General features: G+C 44.8%; 1 protein-coding gene across 11 annotated transcripts in view; it reads left to right on the top strand.

Moving 5' to 3' along the window:
• Window positions 1-25,177, top strand: part of NFIA (nuclear factor I A) — a 715,521-nt gene that overhangs the window by 381,927 nt on the left and 308,417 nt on the right. For 7 of the 11 annotated variants that reach the window (XM_077450586.1, XM_077450590.1, XM_077450588.1 and 4 more), the window contains exon 3: window positions 12,125-12,292. The exons of the other annotated variants lie outside the window; for them this stretch is intronic. In XM_077450586.1, coding sequence (XP_077306712.1) covers window positions 12,125-12,292 — 168 coding nt within the window. The remainder of the gene's footprint in view (window positions 1-12,124; window positions 12,293-25,177) is intronic. 11 annotated transcript variants of the gene reach the window in all.

Here is a 25,177-nt window from a genome sequence, read left to right as displayed (position 1 = left end):
AAACAATACTTGATGGCGCTGCCTAACCCCTGGAAACAAGTTTTTTAAAGTTTCTTTAAACGGTAAGTAATATGCGATTTGGGCTGGATTACAGTGACTATAGTTTGATAATTACTTATTATAAAGGACTAAATGAAAAGAAGCATCAGAGTGGGAGAGTTTACTTCCTCTTTAAGTTTGTTCATAAACTTAAAAGGTCAGTCCACCCAAGAGTCAGGTTTTACCCACTTGAAGACCCAGCTAAAAAAAGCTGATTTTTACATGGAAACAAAAAGTGTATATAAATTTTGTGCATAAAAGTTTGTATATAAAAGTGCTTATAAAATTTGTTGGAACCCCCAAGCATTTTGTGTATATATATATATATATATATATATATATATATATATATATATATATATTTAGCAGAGGCCCTAGGGAATAAAATGGTGGTTTTTCGAACACACATTTTCTTGGAAAAAAATACACTGAATTTTAAAGCACAAACAAGACATAATATCCAATTTTTTGGGTAAAATATTAAATATGGTGTTATGCCGAGTAAATAGATACCTAATACACCATGCTTCAAAATCGAACACACTTGCGGATTACCGCTAAACTACGGTATTTAAAAATCTCCTTAGGCGACAATTTAAAAACCTTTGCAGTTTACTAATGGAGAGTTACATGAGGTCTGGTGCTAGAATCATTGCTCTCTCTTTGATGGTCACATGTGTGTTGCAATCATTGTATACATATGCGTGCATGACCGATGTGGGTGTTCTCCTTTGCGTGCAAGCACAGGTAGACAGGGGCACTTTAAGAAAAAAAAAATATATTTTTTTTTAATTAATTTTTTCCTTTTTTTTTATCACTTTAATTGCTATCACATGGAATGTAAACATCCATTTTGACAGAAATAGGCAGTAACAAATACTCTTTATAGAGAGTGCCCTTAAAAGCATCTGATCAAACCAAGATCAGTGTGATCAAATGCTTTACATTTTTAAAAATGGTGTTGGGAAAACCAGAAGTGAAGGAAATTCTCATCGCTTCCGGTATCATATACCAGTGTTTCTCAACTCCAGTCATTGAGACCCCCCAACAGGTCATGTTTTCAGGCTCTCCATTATTTTGCACAGGTGATTTGATCAGTTTCACTGCCTTAGTAAATTATCACAGCTGTTTCATCTGAGGCAAATCCTGAAAACATGACCTGTTGGGGTGCCTTAAGGACTGGAGTTGAGAAAAACTGTCCTATACCATAGAGTTGATCAGGGACCTTCCAGTCCTTGAAAAGCTCTATGGCAAGCTGGTGGAACCTTCATTTCTGGGATCACCGATGGGATGGAGAGGCACTGGCAGGTATAACCACTTGAAGTGCCGATGAAATATTTTACTTATGTGGACACATGGCATGATGTAAGATTATTCAGTAACTTCATGCCTCCATTAACAAGCCCTTTCCTTCAGAAAATGCAGTAGATATATCTTGGTGGAGGCCCGGAGTAGACAGGAATCAGAAGTCAGGAACTCGTTTTTAGAGGCAGCTCTCTGTTAGCAAAGGGTCCCCGAAATAGTATAGAGCAGGGGTCTCCAAGCTTTCGACACAAAGGACCAGTTACTGCTCTTCAAAATTTAGGGTACCTGGACTGTGGGCAGTGGGAGCAGAAAATGCCTTGACATTGATGGGAGTAAACAATGCCATAGATTTGGTGGTCAGTGGGAAGGAGTAGTAGGAGTAGTGCTCGCTCCGTCTTTGGTGTCAGTGGAAGGAATAGTGCCCCAAGGGCTGGATAAAGGCAAGCAAAGGGCTACATCCAGGCCACAGGCTGCAGTTTGGAGACTCCTGCTATAGAGTAGAGGGATGAGAGGGCTACAAAGTTTGAGTACATTCACATGAGGAAGGCCTACACGTTTTTGGGGGCTCAAAATTCCCGCTTCATGAGGGCTGGCAGTTCAAATCTCTACTGGACCACAGCTTCAAAGTAAAACCGGATATCACCAAAGTACCCTGGGTCACCAAACCGATAATAGGAAGAGAAAGACTTTATTATTATGGTAATGGTGGGAGCTCGGAAATCGGGTGCAAAGATTTTTCTCTTTTAACAGAACAAGTGCAAAGAGCTTACCGGCAGTGGTGATGGAAAATTATTGAAAATTAAATATGGGAAATTACATTATTGACTTGTTTTTGAAGGTGCATCTTCTGCTGTCATCCTTATCCTTTACCTATTACTTGATAAGTCACTAGCCTGGAACATTTGCTGCACATGTGTACCCTAAGTATAAGTGTTTATACTTGTGATCAGCCATCTAAATCTGATATACCAGTTTTGGGTGGACTCGCCCTTTAAAATGCCTTAATTCAAACTCATAATCTTTAGTAGAGACTTGTTTCCATAGCCAGAGTACAAGCTTGTTGAAGTTTTAACTGACTGGCCGTATGTTTGGCGGTCATATATACAGTATTTCCTATAATGGCATCAGGTTGAAAGTACAGAAACCATTACAAAGTGGTTTATTTTTTCCCCATAAAAGGGCGGCCTGTGATTTTCCTTTAAGAGAAACGATCCTTTGTCTGTGGCATGGGTCTCCATTTTGGTGGCACAATGAATGGGGCCTTTGTTGCCGGAGAGTCTAATGGTGTCTTGCCGCCGCTTGCAGGTTACACAATTGGACTAGAATTACCTCGGCTTTCTACAGTGGTATCTAGCTTTATATTTCATATTTCCCCTCGCGCATATAACAGTCTGAATTAATAGCACTTTGGGGGAGATCAGGGGGAGCGTATAATTCAACCCCTGCTTAAAATTTATTATGGTAATATACAAGCCCAATTTTTGCAAGCATTGCAACCGTTTTGAGCCTTGATAGAGGTGCTTAGCAGTTTAGTTAACGCTTCAGAGTGAGTACGGAGAATGTTCGGCGTCAGTCATTCCGGTCTTCTGGCAAGTTGGAAAATATCTTTAAGAGTAACTTCAAAATTAAGAGTAAAGAAATAAGAGTTTATAAATGCAGCTCTAGCTTCAAATGCAGTGCTTCTTACCGGGACTAGGTTATGTAGGCTCCCCACTGGGGCCTGTATTCGTTGGGGTGATTGTCAGGAACAGGACTGACCAACAAGCTCTTTAATTTGGCCGATAGCACATCTCAACTGCACTTAATTACAAAACCTTGGGGGGTATAATAAATATCCAAAAGCTTTTGAACTTTTGATCATCATATCTATATGAGCTTGTTGGACATTCCGTTCCTAAACCATGAGCATTAATATGGAGTTACTCCCCCTTTGTGACTATAACATCATTCCATTCTCTTCTAGGAAGGTTTCCTGCAAAATTTTGGAGTGGGTCCAAGGGCATTTGTGAGGTCATGTACTGATGTGGGCCCACAATCAGCGTTCCTAATCCATAAGGTGTTCAGTAGAGTTGAGGTCAGGGCTCTCAAGTTCCTCCACACCAAACTCGTCAAACCATGAGAGTCTTTATGGAGCTGACTTGAATGCTCGTTCTTGAGCCTTTCCCAAAATTTGACCACAAAGGTTGGAAGTGCACAGTTGTCTAAAACCGCCTTTCTCAACCTTTTCAACGTGGAGGAACCCTTGAAATAACTTTTCGTCTCAGAGAACCCTTAATAATAATAATTACTATATCTACAACTCATGATACATTAGTGTGATGGTCAGTGGGAAGAATGCTCCTTACATTTGTGATCATTGGGAAGATTTACCCCCTCATAGCTAAAAAGATCAATGGTGCCTGCCAGTGGGAACTTATCTTAGAGACAGAAATTGCTCATTGCTTAAGGAACCCCTAGCAACATTTGGTGGAACCCTAGTTGGGAAACCCTGGTCTAAAATATCCATGTACGTTGTAGTATTACCCCCATCACTGGGAACATATGAGCTCAGTCATTCGGAGGGGTGTACACATGCATTTGTCTGCAGGGTCGGGACTAGGGGTGGGCCAGGCGCAGTGAAGCAAGGGGGCAAAGAATTGGTGGCACAACGATTCTACATCATGTATTAACAGTGGGGCAAGGGGGGCGCAATTCTGGGTACTTGCCCTAGGCACTGGATGACCCTGTCTCGGTACTGTTTGTCCATATGCTATATTTTGTTGTTGGTTGGAGGAATTAAAAATACGTAATCCTCACCTTATCACATAAAAAATTGGTGAGTGATTTTCCTGTTTGTAAACAGGTGTCAGCTTGCACTATTCTTTAACTGTTTATGTGTGGCAATTGCTGAAACATTTTGCACGCTTGAAAATAAATTAAGAAGTCACAAAAGTCTTTGTCAGTAAATAAAAAACTGTTAATAAATAAAAGATTATCCGTCCTCGTCATGCAAAAATGTATTAATTAGCATCTGTTAACTATAGTTTTCAGAAAAAATTAATTAGAAGCAATCTGCTCCATTGCCCCTAGTGCTTTTGTTTGACCGGCCTACAGTCCTTCAGGGGCAGAGGAACTACAAGTCCCGACTGGCAGCTTTACAACCCATGGAGGAGAACGTGCTTTGCCTGAGATGGTTTTAACACCAGCTTCTCTACCTACAGTCTGTTCTGTCATGTACACACCGTCCTTGCGAACAGTTAACTGACACCGTTCTGCTTAAACCCGATCCCCAGACTAACCCCCCGGGGTAGTGTCAAGGTCAGTTCTTGGAGAACAGCTTCACAGATCCCAAAACCAGTCTAGCAGCTGCTGCAAAGCCAGGCCCAGAGTCTGTGAAATGAAGAAAATGCAATATACTGTGTGTGTTAGGGACTTGCCAGGTTTGCAAAAGCATTGTTATGTCTTGGAGGCATTTCGCTTAGTGCGTAGGGACTCTGCACAAATTTGGAGGGCTTTAAGGCAGCAGGGATCAGGCAGTTTTTTTCATTTGTTAGAATGAAACATAACATATTTGACAACATTTTTCCAGCATTTAGCCTGGGTAAATTTTCATACCGTAAAATTACAGTGATTTGCACACCAACTATAGCACAAAAATCCACATTTTTTTTGCATGGTAGAGCAGACATAGATAGACCCCTAACAATTCATGGCAAGAAAAATGCCTATCCACAAACCTATCCCATGACACCAGGATTGTTGAGAAAGTCTCTTTGACATGGTTGATGGTGTTAGCAGCACACAGGGTTACAGCAGTATTCACTATCAGTCCCTATCCAAAAAGATTCCTAATTTCGGCCACATGACACTATTATAAGGTAAGGTCACCTTTGCTCTTTCCTGTTCTCTAAATAGGTTATTCATTCCAAAGCACTTTTTTTTTAAATCCAAAACTTGTATATTTAAAATTAAACTCTCTCTATTTTTCCTGTTTACCATTATCACCATCAAGTGTGAATGAGAAAGAAAATCCCACATCTTGAGTTGTCCCCAGAACAAGAACAGAGGGTAAAACTTCCAATGGGGACACTAGTTCTGATGACCCTGGTGGCAACCCGGAATTCCTTCATTTTGAAGGGATTTCTTCTCACTTCTTGTTTCAGCTATGGGACTCGACGTGAGGGGAAATCTCCCCAATGGGACACAGATGGTGAAGAAAAACTGACAGTGGTTATACCCCTCCATGATTCTATCCAAAATGTAAAAAAAAAAGTTTTGTCCTAATTCTACTTTAAAACAACCTTCACCATTTGGTTTGCCCGTGTTTTCAAGCTTTGACTTTTCAGCGCCTCCTGGGTCTGCTTTATTGGAACAAAAGGTTTTATTTCTTTCCCTTATCAGCTGTAGGCATTTAATTAGCCAGGTAAGGCAACATATGCAATGGTTACTGCAAGATGACTACCATAATAGTGAAGGTGAAAACTATTACTGGGCAGTTCTTCCTGTTCCTAGACCAGTCATTCTCAACCAGGGTTCAGTGGAATCCCAGAGTTCCTTTAAAAGTTTAGAAGAGCTTCCTTGAGCTATAGCTGATTGACTTCCCACCTGATGGTGCCTACATTCCGGATCTAATGCCATTTGGCAGAGACAGTAGCAAGACACCAGTTAACTTTTTAACTGTCTGGAAGGGTGTAATTCTGACCACCACTGATGTAAGGGGCATTTTTCCCTCACTGACCAACAATTAATTGTTTCTCTGAGACCTAAAAATCACTGCAAGGATGCTTCTGAAGTAAAAAAAAAAAAGTTGAGAAAAGCTATCCTAGACCTTGCCACCAATGAAACTATCAATGCTGTCCATAAGCGGGAGTGGGAAGACTGTGCTTCCGATGATGTAAACTCTTGATGGCCTCTGATGATGATGATTTAATGGTCGACCCATCTGAATGAAATAGATATTCCAGGTTGACAGCTCTGGCAGCAAGATCTCTACATCTATGTTTGTATCTCTTCCACCATCCCTCCACCATTAGGAGTTGCTCATCTTCTGAAGTTTGTGTTACGGGGATACAGCAAAAGTTTTGAGACTTCATGGTGGTAGTCTAGAGCTGGATTACTAGTAGGGAGATTTTACCATAGGAGACCTTCAGGGATATTAGATGCAGGTCTGGATTATGGAAATCCATTTTAGTATAGAGCAGAGGGATTTTATCAGGGTGGCCAAGTGCTTGTTTTATTATTCTGTTCACATATATTTATTATATAACAGAAAAATAGGTAGCAAAAAGATTAGGGCAAAACAAGCCCAAGTGATTCAACGGCCTCACATCCATTAAAAGTGGAACGTCACTTTAGGTTTAAGTGTCTTTTTTTTTAAGTTTCTGATGACCCAAAGTTACGTAATATGTTGGGACGTTCAATGGGCACCTGTGTGTTGCAATTGTTTTTCTTCTATGCTTTGTCTCTTGGGGTGAGATTAAAACCGTACAGAGAAAAATAAACAGCATTGTGCTGCAAGAGCCGGGAGACAATAGCAGCGGTGGAGACGGTCTTCAGTGAGACACAGTGCAAGCTGTTGTTTGGGAAAGGGGAAGGAGATTCCTCTAGAACAATAAGACCTTTTATTAATGAGTTGACTTGATGGCTTTTTTTGTTGCTGGGCTCTTCAGACTGAGACAAGTGTATGGTGCAGACATGAGGTTACCTTAGGCAGTGTACGAGTGTGTACAAGAGGTGGCCTGTTTACCGTTCATCACCATCATTATATTATATTTCGGCTCCCGGGATTTCTGGAAAGGCCACATTGCCTGTTGTCTAACTTTTCTACCCACAAATCTATCTTCTCTTTACAGTCCCATATAACCTTCCCTGTTGACACCCCTCCAAGTTATTGAGTTAAGATGCACAACGCCAGCTCCCTAAGGCCATAGTTTCATGAGCTTGGTGTTGAGGAACTCAAGCTAATCCCTACTGAACACCTTTTGGGGTGGATTGGAACACCAATTGTAAGCCAGGTCTTCTTGTCCAATATCAGTACCTAACCTCACAGATACTTGTTTTGCTGAATGGTCACAAATTAGCCCAGACACTTTCCAAAATCTTGTAAAAAGTCTACACAGAAGAGTGGAGGCTGTTGTACTGTAGCAGTAAAGGAAGGCCAAATCCATATTAACAGCCTTGGTTTAATTAAAGAAAAATACAAGGCTGTATACATGTGAGGATCAGGTATCTATAAACTTTTGGTCATAAAGTATACACAAAACAACACTCGCAAAACTGATGCTGATTCCTTATATCAGGGGTCTCCAAACTTTTGCAAAACTGACGCTGATTCCTTATATCGGGGTCTCCAACTTTTTTTACTGTCCTTCAGGCTTTAACAGGGCCAGACTGTGGACACTGGGAGCAGAAAATGGAAGAAAACAATGTTCCATCATAGGTGTCAGTTGGAGGAGTAGTGCCTCAAGGCCCAGATAAAGGCAAGCAAAGGGCTTGGGCCACAGTTTGGAGATCCCTGCCTTAGATGATCAGTCTTCCATATGAAACATCATTTATGTGGAAACAGTTTATGCAACAATTTTGCTTGGCTTATACATGTGATAGTGTCAGATATTGTCAGAATGAGGCCTGTAGGTTACTAGGTTGAATCACATGCTTGTATCTTATATATCTGGGGGGGGGAGAGATCTCTACTTAAATTACCAGCTTCATTTGGAATGGACTGACTTAATGCAGGAGCTTAGCAGCAACAGAGTGTTTTGACCTGTAATAAAATGGCTAGGAGCACTGCTCTGAAGCACCCAGGTTCCTGCTCCGGTGATCCACACCAATGTGGGCATATGTAGGACATATGTAGGTAGTCTAGAAATGCCACACTTCTGACAGCCCGATCCAAAATGATATTGGAGAACGGCCTCAGCCTTGGCTCCTCCCTAGCCACGCTTTGACGCATTTCGCCCAGGGGGAAGCCGAGGCTGAGGCCATTTTCCACTATTATTATAGATTGCGCTGTCAGGAGTGCGGTGTTTCTACACTACTTACAAATTACTTGAACAAGGATCTCTGTGGCAGGATCACCTGGAATTATTTTAATGAAAGCTGCAAATGTTTTAAAAGAAATAGCAAATTGCTTTTGAAAATACGTTAACTTTTATGTGAAATTTTAATGGTTGGGTTTATACATTTATTGGGTGCATTTTTTTGCTGGATGCCTTTACTGGATAGCGTTTTTCTTGGGGCCTGGAACCGCTCTTTAAGATTGTTTGATGAGGCCCAATGGCTGGTCAGCCTTGTGACTTTGCAGCTGTGTGAAGGTTTGTGCCCAGAGCCTGCCTGGAATTCTGTTTTCATCTCTGCTTCTCTCCTTTTCCTAAAAACAGAGCCCCTAGAATAATAGAAAGCAATCCTTTCCGACAACTCCCTTAACAGCGGGGAGGCGATGAGAGCTTTGTGTAGCTGCGCCCACACCTCGGCCGGCTCTTCACACAGGATCGGAACACTCGTGCTGAAACTTCCTTGTGTTGTATTGTTAGAGCACAGGCTGAGATGGAGGGAACAATGTGCCAAGAAGAATCCAAATTGTTACTCAGAGGATTAGCCTCTAGTTGCTGAGAACGTCCTCAGTCCTGGCCTTGCTAGGACCTGTAGCTTTTTTCCAGCAACAAGAGCTCAACAAGCCACTTGGGCCTGGAGCATTTTGCTATTTTTTAAATGCAGGGGTCTCCAAAGTTTTTAGTATGAGGGCCACGTCGTATTTTTCACAAATACTTATAGGCCAAAAAAATCAGTTATATAATTAAAAAAATAATAATAATGAATGTATAAATTTTACTTTGAATTTTTTTGCAATCATCAAGCTATAATTCAGAGCAACGGAGAGAAACTTCAGTAAAACAAAGCAAAGATATTCCAGATAAGCTGGAGCCCATCAGAACATTACATGATTGCCACCATCAGAGTCCCCCCTTAAATCAGGGTCACCATCAAAACTCTCCCTTATCTCAAGGTCTCAAGTTAGAGCCTCCCTTTACATTAAAATCCCAATCAAGCCCTTCCTTACATCAAGGTCCCCATCAGAGCCCCCCCCCCCCCTTACATCATATTCCCCATCAGAGCCCCCCTTACATTATAGTCCCCATCAAGCCCTTCCTTACATCAAGGTCCTCATCAGAGTCTCCCCTTACATCATGGTCCCCATCAGAGTCTCCCCTTACATCAAGGTCCCCATCAAGCCCTTCCTTACAACAAGGTCCACATCAGAGCCCCCCCTTACATTACAGTCCCCATCAGAGCTCCCCCTTACTTCAAGGTCCCCATCAAGCCCTTCCTTACATCAAGGTCCCCATCAGAGTACCCCCTTACATTACAGTCCCCATCAGAGCTCTCCTTTACATCAAGGTCCCCATCAAGCCTCTCTTACATCAAGGTGTCCATCAAAGTCCCCCCTCACACACGTACAGCATAACTGGGAGCCACCCTCCTCTGTTTGCGGTGGCAAGCGCATGATTGGTTTGTTTTGTTTCAGATTCTCTATGAAGGGCCCATTTAGATATCTCTTTTTCCAAGGGAGAAGGACGAGAGCAGAGGTGATCACCATTGACTCTCCCTGGAGAGGTAAAGATCAGTTTTGGCATCCCCAACACACCTGTCCTTTCTACGTGCAAAACTCCCCTTCTAGTCCAACCTTCTACTCCTCTCCCACAATATCTCCTCACTCTAGGACATCAGATGCTGGGCAGAGTGAGGGAAGTCCTCCCAGCTCTTCCTTTGGCTGTGATTGTATGAGATGTCATAGCCAAGGAGGACTTCCTACGATTTAGCATTTGCATTGCTGTTCTGATCTGAGATCTAAGAGGAGGCACGGTGGGGCCGCTTGACATCTACCTATCACCTGCTTACAATCGATGGGCATAACGTGATCAACAGGTGGCAAACTTCCAGTCGAGCCCTTCCACACTCTATCCAAAATGAAAGAAAAGTAGTGCCCTTCCATACAATTTAACTTTTCATGTTGCGATTTGTAGTTCCTAGCAAGTGGTGTGTTGTAGTCAAGTCTTGTACCCGGCTCTTTCCTGAGACCGCACTCTCTCTATTTGGCTGCCGACACCTCGCCCCCCTTCCCTGAAATAGTTTAGGTTGTGAGGCAATGTTTGTACAACAATATGAAGTGTGTTTGTGTCTCGTGATACGCGGCGTATTCTTCTCTCAGGGCATTTGGAAACAGCTCAGAAATCTGCTTATTGTTATTATTCAGATACACTAGGAAGAAGTCAACTTTGTGTTCTGCAAGTCCACACCATAAAAAATGACAGATGCCATCTGGTAATATTGGTCATCATATGCTATTGGAAGATAATGTCCAAGCTATAAAAGTTGAGAGGTCTTTTTTTTCTGGATGTGCTGGTTTGTTGAACGACTTGCAAAGTGTTAAGTGCATCATTCATGGTAACCATGGTAATTGCCCTATTAGCATGGGGTCTTATCATTTCAGCCCAGCAATACCATCCCCTCTGAAGATGAGACACCCAACAGTGTGGAGGTGATAAAAAATGGGCAGGACAGAGGGGGTAAAAGTGGCGGCAAGACGAAAGAGGTAAAGAATTGCAGGCAGGACAGGGGAGGAAAAGAATGGCAGGCAGGACAGGGGAGGTAAAGAATGGCAGGCAGTCAGTAGCATCGGGGGGGGGGGGCTGACCCGGGCTATAGCCCCGAGCGGGCCCCCAAAAAGCCCCTAGGTCTTGTATTGTTCATTCAGAATTATTAGCCCCAAGTCCCAAGGCCTGGGGTTGGCCAGGAAATCTGAGCTATCGGGATAGCGGGAAATCTCCCGGTAGGCCGCCTGCCCTTGGGCCGCTTTGAGCTGTGGCTGCAGCAGGGCTTATCCTGGGCAGCCCGGGTGCCAAAGCTCAAGTGCCAGTGTCCTCCCCTCCCTCCTCTCCTTGTTTTAAGTCACAAAGTAACCGTACTGCCCTAACAAAGTCCCGTCTTCTAGACCGGCTCCTGTGATACATGGAACACTGATCCAATTCAATCAGTGTGATGTGTCATAGGAGCCGGTCTAGGAGGTGGGACTTTGCTATAGTCCTTTGCTATAGTGGCCGCCGGGATATTTAAAGCCAAGCTCCGACCATGACACAGCGGGAGATCGCCTCTCTGTGTGTGATCCATCCAGGCACTGGTAAACTGCATTGATGGGCACTGGTAGGCTGCATTTATGGGCACTGGTAGGTTGCATTTATGGGCACTTGTAGGCTGCATTAGTGGAGGCTGGTGGGCTGCATTGATGGGCACTAGTAGGCTGCATTTGTGGGCATTGGTGGGCTGCATTGATGGGCACTGGTGGGCTGCATTGGTGGGCACTGGTGGGCTGCATTGGTGGGCACTGGTAGGCTGCATTGGTGGGCACCATGAGGCTGCATTGATGGGCACTGGTATACTACATTGGTGGGCACCATGAGGCTGCATTTTGTGGGCACTGTTAGGCTGCATTTGATGAGCACTGATGAGGCTGCATTGATGGGCACTGGTAGGCTGCATTTGATGGGCACTGATGAGGCTGCATTTGATGGGCACTGGTGAGGATGCATTGATCTATTGTATCATGTCTGCAGTCTCTAACTATCTCTTGTATTATGTCTGCAGTCTCTAACTATCTCTTGTATCATGTCTGCAGTCTCTGACCATCTCTTGTATCATGTCTGCAGTCTCTGACCATCTCCTGTATCATGTCCGCAGCCTCTAACCATCTCTTGTATCATGTCCGCAACCTCTGACTATCTCTTGTCTTTTATCATGTCTGCAGTCTCCGAGGGGGAGTCTGGAGAGGAGTCAAGAGTGGGAGTGCCGCCGGGATGGGGGTCATGGGAGAAGTCAGATGTGTGTGGACTGTGGAGAGGAGACTATAGGATAAAACCAGAGCCACCAACCTGGAGCCGTCTGACTGAGCTCTGCACGGTGCACCTGAGAGGAGGTCAGTGACAGCGCCGCCAGGCCAGTCTGAGGGGGGGTCACTGATGTAAGGGGGGAGTGAATACAATAATGTAAGGGGCACTGATATAAAAGGTTCCCCCCATATATTAGCAACCCCCCCCTTAGTGTATGCTTTCTGCGGAAGGTGGTCTCTTGTCACCAGAGTCCCCACCACATCCCCAGAGTTCCTGGGGTCCCCCTTGATGATTGCTCCACTTTTACCACTTTTAATATTGATTTGCTCATATATATATATATATATATATATATATGTATATATATATATATATATATATATATATATATATATATATATATTCTGTCTTATCTATATATAATACACATACATACTTCAAATGTGCGTTTAAATGCATGTTTTTCCCTTTTATGAGCAAGAACATAATGACGTTGTGCTGTTAGGCTAGTATAATAATGCTATGGGGCTGGTATGAAATTATTTCCAGGGCTGGTGTTTATTCCCAATCTGGCCCTGGTCACATCACCGCTCACTCACCAGGCAGTTCCCAGAACAAGAATGGCAGAAACCAAATTATAAATTTATTGGGGGGGGGGGGGGGCTGGTTACACCAGCTTTAGTGTGGACTCAATCCAATTCCGGTTCTGGCTTCCAGGTCTGTTTTAAAGCCCTCCCCTCCGTACCTGCTGTGCTGCTGTCCGCCACCCACCAGACGTCACTAGAACAGGCCCAGCTCCCATTGGGCAGGGGTGAGGGGGGGCATTGAGTGGAGCTTGGGATGGACTTACTTTAAAATGTGGGAGGGGTTATCAAATTTATCTTCAGGCTGAAGCCCCTGGTAATTTTCCTGCCTAGCAGGCAGGATGGAGGTGGTAAAGAATGGTGGGCAGGGCGGGGGAGGTAAAGAATGGCAAGTAGGGCGGAGGAGATAAAGAATGGCGGGTAGAGCAGAGGAGGTAAATAATGGTGGGCAGGACGATGGAGGTAAAGAATGGCAAACAGGACGGAGGTGGTAAAGAATGGTGGGCATTATGGAGGAGGTAAACAATGGTGGGCAGGATGGAGGAGGTAGAGAGCAGCGGGCAGGGTGGAGGAGGTAAATAATAGCGGGCAGGACAGAGGAGGTAAATAATAGCGGGCAGGACAGAGGAGGTAAAGAGTAGTGGGTAGAGCGGAAAAAGGTAAATAATGGTGGGCAGTACAGAGGAGGTAAAGTATGGTGGGCAGGATGGAGGAGTTAAGCAATGGTAGGCAGGACGGAGGCGGTAAACAAAGGCGAGCAGGACGGAGGAGGTAGAGAATAGCGGGCAGGATGGAGCAGATAAAGAGTAGTAGGCAGAATGGAAAAAGGTAAATAATGGTGGGCAGGACGGAGGAGGTAAATAATAGCGGGCAGGACAGAGGTGGTAAAGAGTAGCGGGTAGAGCGGAAAAAGGTAAATAATGGTGGGTGGGACAGAGGAGGTAAAGAATGATGGGCACGACAGAGGAGGTAAGGAATGGCAGGCAGGACGAAGGAGGTAAAGAATGGTGAGCAGGACTGAGGTGGTAAAGAATGGTGGGCATGACGGAGGAGGTAAAGAATGGCAGAGGAGGTAAAGAATGGCGGGCAGGGCGGAGGAGGTAAAAAATGGCGGGCATGACCGGGGAGGTAAAGAATGGCGGGCAGGGCAGATGAGGTAAAGAATGGCGGGCAGGGTGGATGAGGTAAAGAATGGCGGGCAGGGCGGATGAGGTAAAGAATGGCGGGCAGGGTGGATGAGGTAAAGAATGGCGGGCAGGGCGGATGAGGTAAAGAATGGCGGGCAGGGCGGATGAGGTAAAATATGACGGGCAGGACGGAGAGGATCCTGGATGTATGTAAATAATTTAGTAAGAGGAGAAAAAAAAATGGACCTGTTTGAAGGGAAGAGCGATAGACGGCAGCCGGCGCTCGCGGATGGGTACCGTATCCATCACAGGCTCAGCAGACATCAGTCAGCGAGGCGCGGATCAATCATCTATCAGAAATTCACGTTGGACAGAATAATTGTTTTATAAATTATTGATGTTTTATTAGGAGATTTATGTTAAACAAAACACAATTTAAGCAATCTCATCCGTCAGGATGTCATCTTCACAACGCCAGCCGCCGATTTAGCTTTTAAAAAGGAGACAGACAAGAAGGAGAGGGAGGGGCTTGGAATGAGCGAGTGCCAAATCCTAAAGTTTCCTGTTATCTCCTGCTATGATATTGGATGGAGATTCATCAGCACACCCAGGAACAGACTCCTCTCCTGGACCAAAAAGGCTTACTGTGATCTCACTGCACACTGTGAGCTTCTCACAATGTGCATTAGAAGCTGCAGCAAGTCAGATAGAGCCCCGCCTCATTACCTGGCTGGAGAACATCTCACGTCATCTTGTGCTTTCATCCACAGCCTGACTGTCCTTGGCCCGTCCCTTTCATTCATAGAAATGCAGAATCATCTAGGGTGGTCTGCATGCAAATCCAGCCTGCCCATGAACGCCCACTCCTCCAGACTGACATCCACCCATCTATGCTATTTTGTATTTGCATAACTCCTCCCAAGAGGTAAAAGCGGTAATACCACGGCTGAACCATGGGGTTTTACCTCCCCTCCAACCTCACGTGTTAACAGGCCCTTGTGTGCTTTTTGTAAAAAGAAAAAAGTCACTTTATAGCCAATGTTAATACATTGAAAAATGTGATAAGGGCCAATTCACAGTGTGCATGGTAGCCAATCAGCTTCCAGGTTTTAATGTCAAAGCCTAAATGAACAATCTGACATTAGAAGCTGATTGGCTACCATGCAGAGCTGCACCAGATTTTACGCTCTCCAGTTTTAGTAAATCAACTCCCATAGTGTGTGGAAAATGGACAGAAAACAAATGTTACATTGTCACATTTTAATGCAAGAAAGATGCATCAAAAGCGCACAATGCAATTTTAAGAAGATGCCTACGCCCATCCTAACCCCATCAATAAATGCGGCTTTGTGGGGGGCGGGATGGACGGGGCCCCCGGGCCGGTTTATACAAGGTCAGCGAGGAAGAATCCACTTCTATAAATGGTTGATACTCCCGGCCCTGATTGTAGATTCCACTTAGCAGATGGAGCCGGAATCTGATTTGATTTGGAGTTCCTGAAAGTTTCATCAGATCTGATGTTTTCTGCTCCTCGCATGGAGCCGCGTGTCAGAGGAGCGGCCAGCGACCAATCTAATTACAGCCGCCGGGCTTCTGAAAATTCATTTGTTGGGGGATGTATAGATTAACCCCGCGCTGCCCGGGATCCTGTGCTGTTTTAAGGTGGCCAGGGATACTAGGGACATAGGAAGCATTACAAGTAGTGCTGGCATCCTGGGGCCATCCTATCGGTATAGGAGCTGTAGTGGTGTCTGGATGGGGTACACCAACGCTGAGTAGGCAGCTGCTCCACACCGAAGGAAGCTGTGGGATCCCTCTAAAAGCTGCAATACACTGTAGTAGACATCAATATTACACCCCTTAATACATTGATACTACACCCCTACAACACCCTAGTACACCGCTACTACATCCCTCCTACATCGTGACTACACTCCTACAACACCCTAGTACACCGCTACTACACCTGTCCTACATAGCGACTACACCCCTACTGCACCCACACCGCTACTACAGCCCCACTACACCCCTAGTACACCGATACTACACTCCTACTACACCGTGACTAAACCCCTACTCCGCGCACCCCGCTACTACAGCCCTAGTACACCGCTACTACACTCCTACTACACTGTGACTACTGCACTCCTAGTACACTGCTTATACACCTCTACTACACCCCTAATGCACTGCGACTACACCCCCTGTACACAGCGACTACACCCCTCCTACATCACGACTACACCCCTGCTGCACCCACACCACTACTACGGCCCCACTATACCCCTAGTACACCACTACTACACCCCTAGTACACCTCCACTACACCACTGCAATACCCCTAGTACACCCCTACTACACCCCTACTATACCATGACTGCACCCCTAGTACACCTCCACTGCCCCACTGCTATACCCCTAGTACACCGCATCTACACCCCTGCTACACAGCTACTAATACAACCCTAGTACACTGTGTCTACAGCCCTAATACACCTTCACTACACAACTACTGCACCCCTAGTACAACTCATCTACACCCCTAGTACACCTCCACTACTACACCCTTAGTACACTGCATCTACTCCCCTAGTACACCTCCACTGTACCCCTATTACACTGCGACTACACCCCTACTACACCCCTAGTACACCACAACTAGAACCATACTACACATCTATTACGACCCTTCTACACCCATAGTACACCGCTACTATGCCCCAAGTACACAGCTACTACACTCATGTTTTCAGGAAGCTATGTACAACACTTTGCCGGCCCCTCCCACCAGCCATGATTTGCCTTCATTGCATAGAGAATCAGAGGGTCCCAGATGGCAATACTGGGTCTAATATATGGTATGCAATTAAAATGGAAAGGTTTTACAGTAAAACCTTGGATTGAGAGTAACTTGGTTTCAGAGCGTTTTGCAAGACAAGCACATTTTTTTAAATAAATTGTGTCTTGATATACAAGTAGCGTCATGTCACATCTGAGTATAAAAAAGAAGAGAGGCGCCTCTAAGTGTAGCAATATGGTTACCTATAATGAAGGTACAACATATGGCAACTCACATGGTTGATGATTAAAAGAGGCACATCTAAGTATGCAGGCTTCCGCTTGCGCAGTACGGGGCGGACACTATCCGATGGCCGGACACTTGTTGACAGAACACCGGCGGTGCGGAGGGCGGTCTATGTGGACAGCTTTACCCCCGAATGCCTGCATACTTAGATGTGCCTCTTTTAATCCTCAACCATGTCAGTTGTTAAATGTTGTACCTTCATTAAATGTAACCATATTGCTACACTTAGAGGCGCCTCTCTTCTCTTTTATACTCTGGAGCTCCAGCTGAATTTTGCTCCTAATCCCCTTGTGGAGGCTTCCATGTGTGGATGGACATTTTATGGTTACACAACCTGATCACATTGCTAGAATCTTTTTATATGGACTATAATCTGAAGGATTTAAGAATAAATGGTTGTGGAACGAATCATCAGAGTTTCCATTATTTCTTATGGGGAATTTTGCTTTGATATACAAGTGCTTTGGATTACAAGCATGTCCCCAGAACGAATTATGCTCGCAAAGGTTTTACTGTATTTAAAAATGTAATTACCCATTTGATAAGCAAATTAATTGTTAGCTATAAAAAATAAAAAAATGCTGAAATTGGTCTTTGAGGAATAGAGGCGATGGATGAGATGTTGGTCTTCTCTATGCGGTGAGAGTTGTGCCGTCAGCAGCGCTCAGTCTGGCCGTTCGGTGAAGTCGCGGTGAAGTTGTCTGTTTGCGGAATTTGCCGTCCTTCTGGTGTTCAGTCATTCTCAGGCTCTGCGATGCCTTTCTATAATTCTTCCTTTCACTCAGGACGTTTCAATCAATAACAGACACATACATCTGATATCTCTCTGATGCATAATTTATCCCGCCGCCATAAATCCACAACGCCGCTGCCCCTCGGTTTTATAAAGTTAGCTGAGTTTACCAGAGCTGTGTAAACTGCACAAATGCATTTCCATCCGCGTCAGCCAATCAGAAGTTTACCAAACAGCGTCCATGTCTGACTGCGGGAAAAAACTGGCCAGGGAAAGAATCCCTGGTGATCCTGCCATCAATGTCACTTCCTTTTATAGGGTGACAACTCTCCATCCCTGTCTCCCAATTGTCCTTCCATGTTGTCACCCCGATGGTGACTATAGGCCAGTGATGGCGAACCTTGGCACCCCAGATGTTTTAGAACTACATTTCCCATGATGCTCAACTACACTGCAGAGTGCATGAGCATCATGGGAAATGCAGTTCCAAAACACCTGGGATGCCAAGGTTCGCCATCACTGCTATAGGGGGGTTGTGCAGACACACCTTATGTAGACATGGTGGTCACCATCCCGGAGCCAATCCAGAGCGATGATGTGCAACCAACACTGAAGCGAGTGCACATTGGAAGGAAGCTAGAAGGGACCGGTAGCACCGAGGTGCAAATAAGGCTAAAGAATGGATTAAATAATAAAACACTCATTAAAGGGGTTGTAATCCCTCAAGGTTTTTCACCATTCTATGCATTGAGGTGAAAAACCTCTTGTAGTGCACCAGCCCCTCCCAGAGCCCCTCTTTTACTTACCTGAGCCAGATCGTTCCTGCGCCAGGCCGAACACAGCAGCTCCAGCCGGTGTCTCAGGTCCTGATTGGATAGATTGATAGCAGTGCAGAAGTATGCATGCAACACCCCCTCCCCCTGAACTTAAAGGAGAATTGCGCTAATTATTCTTTTAAATTGGCTTTTGAAATTGACAAGTGCAGCAATTTAAAAATTATATGAAAGATTTAGCTCTGTAAACCACTTATTGTTAGATAAGTAGTGCATTTTATATACAACTATAGACATCAGACCACAATAAGGGACTAATGGGGAGGAAAGAGGGAATGAGGGACGGTCCCTCTTAAATCAGAGACAGTTGGGAGCTATGGCCACAACACATCTTGGCAACACGCTTATGAACGCATGCACCAAAACTTTGATAACAAAGTACCACGCGTTTTGGTGAGGTACCATTTATAAGAAAAGGGTAATAAAGGGAAAATGAATGGGCCTGCTCTAGAGGCAAGGCGCAAAAACACATGGGCACCGTTGCACCTGCATAGGTGTGAACAGAGCCTTGGGGTGCTTTTCAAAATGAATGGCACCGCAATGCTTGTCCTGTGCGGTAACGCACACATTGTCGCAACACGGAGAAGTAATTGGGCCGTCTTATTTTGTTGCCCATCTCCGGTCTCCTTACTCATCCATACTATAAGTTTTGGCGCCATGTGCTTTGTCCTGTGCGGTAACGCACACATTGTCGCAACACGGAGATGTAATTGGGCCGTCTTAGTTTGTTGCCCATCTCCGGTCTCCTTACTCGTCCATACTATAAGTTTTGGCGCCATGTGTTTTGTCCTGTGCGGTAACGCACACATTGTCGCAACACGGAGATGTAATTGGGCCATCTGATTTTGTTGCCCATCTCCGGTCCCCCTACTCATCCATACTATAAGTTTTGGCGCCATGTGCTTTGTCCTGTGCGGTAACGCACACATTGTCACAACACGGAGGTGTAATTGGGCCGTCTGATTTTGTTGCCCGTCTCCGGGTCCCCTACTCATCCATAGTATAAGTTTTGGCGCCATGTGCTTTGTCCTGTGCGGTAACGCACACATTGTTGCAACACGGAGGTGTAATTGGCCCATCTGATTTTGTTGCCCGTCTCCGGTCTCCCTACTCATCCATTCTATAAGTTTTGGCGCCATGTGCTAAATCCTCAGCACCATAGAACAGGAAAAGTGCAGTATCCGTAATTCTGAGGTGTAACCATTTACAGGATTAGGAATGAAAAAAAATCGGTGAGGGCAGCTGAGCTGCCAGCCATGAATTTTTGCAGCTTTAAAGGACTACTCTTCGGCCTGAACGGGGGGTTTGCGTCCGCGGTGAAGTGGTGGTTTGGCTGCTGTGCGGAGGAGAAGGAAGGAGGGAGGGAGGGAGGGCGGCCCCTTCCAGGTCTGGCCACATACAATGGGTAATTGTGAGCTCTTGTTGTACAGATGCTGCTGCAGATGGGATTCCTGTACCTGCGTGCATTACAAATGAATGTCTGTGCCAGGCCGGCTTTAGACATCATAAATATGTAATTTGTTCAGCTGTTGTAATTAAATATGTATGTGTGAAACAGCCACTATTCGGGTCATTAATGATGCGCCGTGCCAAATTATAGCTCGCAGACGGTAACGCGTACCATGGCACAATGGGGCACGGGACTCCGTCAAGAGGAGGAATCAGAAGCCTTTGAAGTGGTGGCTTTTTATGACTGTAATTTGGTGGTGTTCACATGGCACGCAATACGGGGGTAATGCCAGGTTACCGAGACGCGGGTAAGAGATCCTCACCGCGCTTTTTTTTTTTTCCCATGAGTTCATCTACTTAATTAATCTTCATGGGAATCAGATGGAAGCCCTCAGTGAGTGATATTTAGTTTGCTAAGGCTGGGTTCGCAGTTGAAAAAGCGAGCGCATTCCCGCAACGCACAACAACGCGCTCTACTTTTGTAGGTGCATGGTGGTGCAATTAATGCTTAGCGCAAAGTAACAAAGAACCATTTGTGTAAGTGCTGCGCAAACTGTTGGCACTATAAATCCTGTATAATAATAATAACTTTGCTCATCCATGTCTTTATGGACCTTGCTTTGTGCACTGGGCCAAACCATTTTGGTGGAGGGGGGATTATGATGTGGTTTTTCTTTTCAGGGGTTGGGCTTGGCCCCTTAGTTCCAGTGTACGAGGCTTTAAGCCTCAGGTTTTCGGCAGGGAATTGTGTGATGACAGACTGCCTAAAATCCGACCGTTAGTACGCTCCCATCGCTCCCAACTGTCCCTGATTTCGAGGGACTGTCCCTGATTTGGAGCAATGTCCCTCATTCCTCCTCATTTGTCCCTCATTTTGGTCTGATCTATATAGTTGTATATAAAATGCACTTTTTTTTAATCTATGAAAAAGCACTTTTAGGTTGAACCAATCTTTTATTTTTTGTACAATTCTCCTTTAAGGGGGCGTGGCAAGGGGTGTGTCCTATGCCTGCATACTTTTGCTGATAGGTGTCCCTCATTGCCATCTCTAAAAGTTGGGAGGTACGCGCTCCATCAGACAATTGTTGTCCAACTTTTGGCCAACAAATGTTGGATGGCAGGCTAGTAAATTTTCGGTGGACAGCGGTCTATTTTCAGATTTACCTATCATCTGTACCCAAGTCTGTCACACAAAAGTTGAAAGTACAAAGACGCGTGCTCAGAATCAATGCTCACCAAACAGAAGGTTTTAGCAGAAGGTGCCCAAAGGGTGGCGCCCAAGAGCTGAAATTCCTCGTAGTACGTCGCTACTTTCGTGTTTGTTGGCCGACAGTTGTGTACTGTTTTTATGCAAGACAAGCTCCTGGCACACGCCCTTCAAACAAAAGTCTGACGTTTTTTTGGCCAACAATCTGATCGTGTGTACGAGGCTTTAGGCCTCTTACACACGGTATGAAAATCAGAAGGGGATTGACGTTTTACAGGCTATTGTCCGAAATTCTTATCGTTAGTACGCTCCTTTCAACAATTGTTTTCCAATTTCCGGGCAACAAATGGCTAGTAAATTTTTGGCTAACGATGGCCCCACGTCTGATTTTTGGATGGTCAGTACACAAATCCTACACACAAAAATCGAAAAGTACAAACACGCATGCGCGGAATCAAGGACTGGGAAGAGTTCGGTCTTGTAAACTACCGCTCGGAATCTAGAATTTACATTTGTGACAAATGATGAAATGTCAAAATTCTCATCTTCTTTAAAGCGATAATAATAATTATTATTATACACGATTTATATAGCGCCAACAGTTTACGCAGCGCTTTACAATGTATGGGGGGGAACAACACAATTACAGTACAATAGAAAAGATACAGGAGGGATGAATGAATATAATGAATAATAATAATAATAATAATATAATAATAATATAATGATAATGAAGCTGCTTTGCATGTAGTTATGTCGAACTTATTTTAAAAGGCATTTGTTTTCTACGATCTGAAAATCGCGAATCAACGCTCGCCAAACTTCTACTAACATGAAATGACTGCGTCTCTACGTTCGTGTTTGTCAAATGACAATTTTCGTACCATTCGTATGTAAGACAAGATCCTGGGACACGCCCCTTTTGACAAAAATTAGAAGCTCTGTCGCCCAACAATCAGACCGTGTGTACGAGGCTTTAGACCCCATACACACTATTCGATTTTCTGCTGATTTTTGTCTTCATATTTACCAAAACCATATAATATGAGGTCAAGCCTTAAAGTGGAGGTTCGCCAAAAAAAAATTATATTAAAAGCCAGCAGCTACAAATACTGCAGCTGCTGACTTTTAATATAGGGACACTTACCTGTCCAGGGCGCCTGCTATGTCGGCACCCGAAGCCGATCTCTCCCTCTGGTCTCGGGTGCTGCCGCCTCCATCTTCAGTAAGGGAATCAGGAAGTGAAGCCTTGCGGCATCACTTCCCGGTTCCCTACTGCGCATGAGCGAGTCACGCTGCACAATCCAGATGGTCCCTGCTGTCTCTGTGACCTGTGTGTTTCCCAGCAGACAGCACAGGGGGGACGGGAAGAGGCGTAGACTCCCACGAGAGTCTATGCCCGAAAGTCGGTGCAAATACCTGTATTATACAGGTATCTGCACCCTCCTCTCCCCTGAAAGGTGCCAAATGTGACATCGGAAGGGGGGGGGGGGGGGGGTTCCGAAAAGCGGAGGTTCCATTTTTGTGTGAACCTCCGCTTTAAGAGTTTCAATTTGTATGCAATCAGGCAGGCCCTTGTACCATGGTTTTGGAAAATCCGAAGACAAAAATCTGCAGAAAATCTAATAGTGTGTATGGGCCCTAAGGTGTCAGCATACTAAGACATTTTGGACAATTTCATGCTCCCACCTTTGTGGGAACAGTTTGGGGACGGCCCCTTCCTGTTCCAACATGACTGCGCACCAGTGCACAAAGCAAGGTCGATAAAGACATGGAGGAGCGAATTTGGGGTGACTGGTCTGCACAGAGTCCTGACCTCAACCCGATAGAACACCTTTGGGATGAATTAGAGCGGAGACTGTGAGCCAGCACTTCTCATCCAACATCAGTGCCTGACCTCACAAATGGGCTTCTGGAAGAATGTTCAAACATTCCCATAGACACACTCCTAAACCTTGTGGACGGCCTTCCCAGAAGAGTTGAAGCTGTTTTAGCTGTAAAGGGCGGGGCCAACTCAATACTGAACCCTACGGACTAAGACTGGCATGCCATTAAAGTTCTGCTGCATGTAAAGGCAGGTGTCCCAATTCTTTTGGCAATAAAGTATATATATATATATATATATATATATATATATATATATATATATATATATATGTATATATATAATGGCTTGCGGCATTTTGCAAAAATGCCATGCGTGCACAGATGCGATGATCTGCACACTCTGCCTTCTAGGATAGGTGAGACGTAGCAATCCCAGCAGGCTGTGGGGCATGGCCTAGGCTAGAAAGCAGGAAGCGCTGCCTTGCAGCACAAAAATTTACAAGGAAGGTAAAGATTATATTAAAATGTATTCCCGTTTTTGTAAGAGGGAAGCCACCTGATTGGTTAAGGTAACGCTGTCCATGCATAGATTTTTGAATGAAGATATTCGTACAAAAAAATTCTTTGTACATTCGATCAATGAACGAATGTCGTTAGAAAATTTCCCTTGGCTTTAACATTCAATTCTAAAATGAATTTAATTTGTGAATGAAAACATACATTGTCCAAAAATTCATAGATCGAGAAAACATTTCTATTCCTCTCCTTCGAATTTCCTCAATCAAAAACGATTGTGAATTTGGATCCTCTAACTAATAGAAAATCAAACGAATGTTCTTAACCACTTCTCACCTATCCACAATGTACTGCGGACAGGCAGCTGGTGCACCGTACCCATACGTCTCTGCCTACTTTCAGGTTTAGGGCGCGCACATGTGCTCCCCTTCCGGCAAGCGCCGCGAATCATTGGCCCGAGATTTGCTGAGAGGCTCCCACTGTGTACAGCGGAACTTAGTCAGCAAGTCCCAGCCAATGATTCACGGCCCGGGACCTGCTGATTGGCTGCGTCCAATCGCAGCCCAGAGCCTTGTGTTGACAGTCAACACAGAGCGCTGTACAGAGGGAACAATCTCTGTGTTTCTCGTCCCTGCAAAGCATGTGTGGTTCTGCTCCCCCCCCATCCTCCTTTGGTTTGATGAGAGCTTTATTAGAAACATCTTGCACAATTTTTGCAGATGGAAAGTTCTGGGGAATGGGGATGAATCCGCAGCATGCGGGCTCTGATGACACCGCCATCGCAGTTCAGATGTCTCACACCAGAAGTTCCCGGCGCTGCCTCGTGTCTTGGCAGCCGACTAACCTAAACTTGAGAATAATCTTTCCACGCAGATGAAGCGCCTCGGCGATGCCATTTCCAGAACGCAGAAACTTTGTGAAATGATCTTATGATGCTGCTGACATGTGTGACTCCTCTCATTTATTTTGCGTCCTGATCTGTGTGATTTAACCCCCCCCCCAGAACTCCAGGCAGATATAAAAAGATGCAAATTCAGCTCTATATTCAATAATACATCATTAATGGTATTATTATTATTATAGACTGCAAAGAGTGGAACGGGCTTCTTGCAACTCCTGTGCAGCAGAGCTCAGACAAGGGAAGAAGGAGCCAGTCAGTAGTGCTGCAATGTAAGTAGCATGCTGATAGGAGGAAAGAGCAGAGAGATGAGTTCATCAATCTGCTGCTTCTCCTTTCACTGTCCAATCACAGGCTAGGGGAGGGACAAGACCTGTACATGTTGCTTAACTTCGGCAGGTAAAAAACAGGTCTCCTCCCCTGCCAGAGAGGGCTGTGTGATGGAGCAGAGGTTCCATGGAGCAGGCCTTCACCCTACATATAAACTTGCCTTCTCCCTGCTCCACTTCTCATATTTGTATATATATATATATATATTTTTTTTTTTTACATTACTGTACCTAGGCAAGAATTACATTTACACTCCCCTGCATGGATTTTGCACATGCTCACAAGCTTTAGGTCCCGGCAGAACCCTTTGCATGCACGAAGATGACCTGTAAGGAAATTCCAATGCTCAGCATGTATGGAACACTTCCTTACCCCCAAGCAT

Source organism: Lithobates pipiens, unplaced genomic scaffold, assembly GCF_037356315.1.
Source record: "Lithobates pipiens isolate NorthernLeopardFrog02 unplaced genomic scaffold, aLitPip1_a1.2 Scaffold_23, whole genome shotgun sequence".
In the NCBI taxonomy this organism is placed as follows: domain Eukaryota; kingdom Metazoa; phylum Chordata; class Amphibia; order Anura; family Ranidae; genus Lithobates; species Lithobates pipiens.
This window is presented reverse-complemented; position numbering and strand designations above follow the sequence as displayed.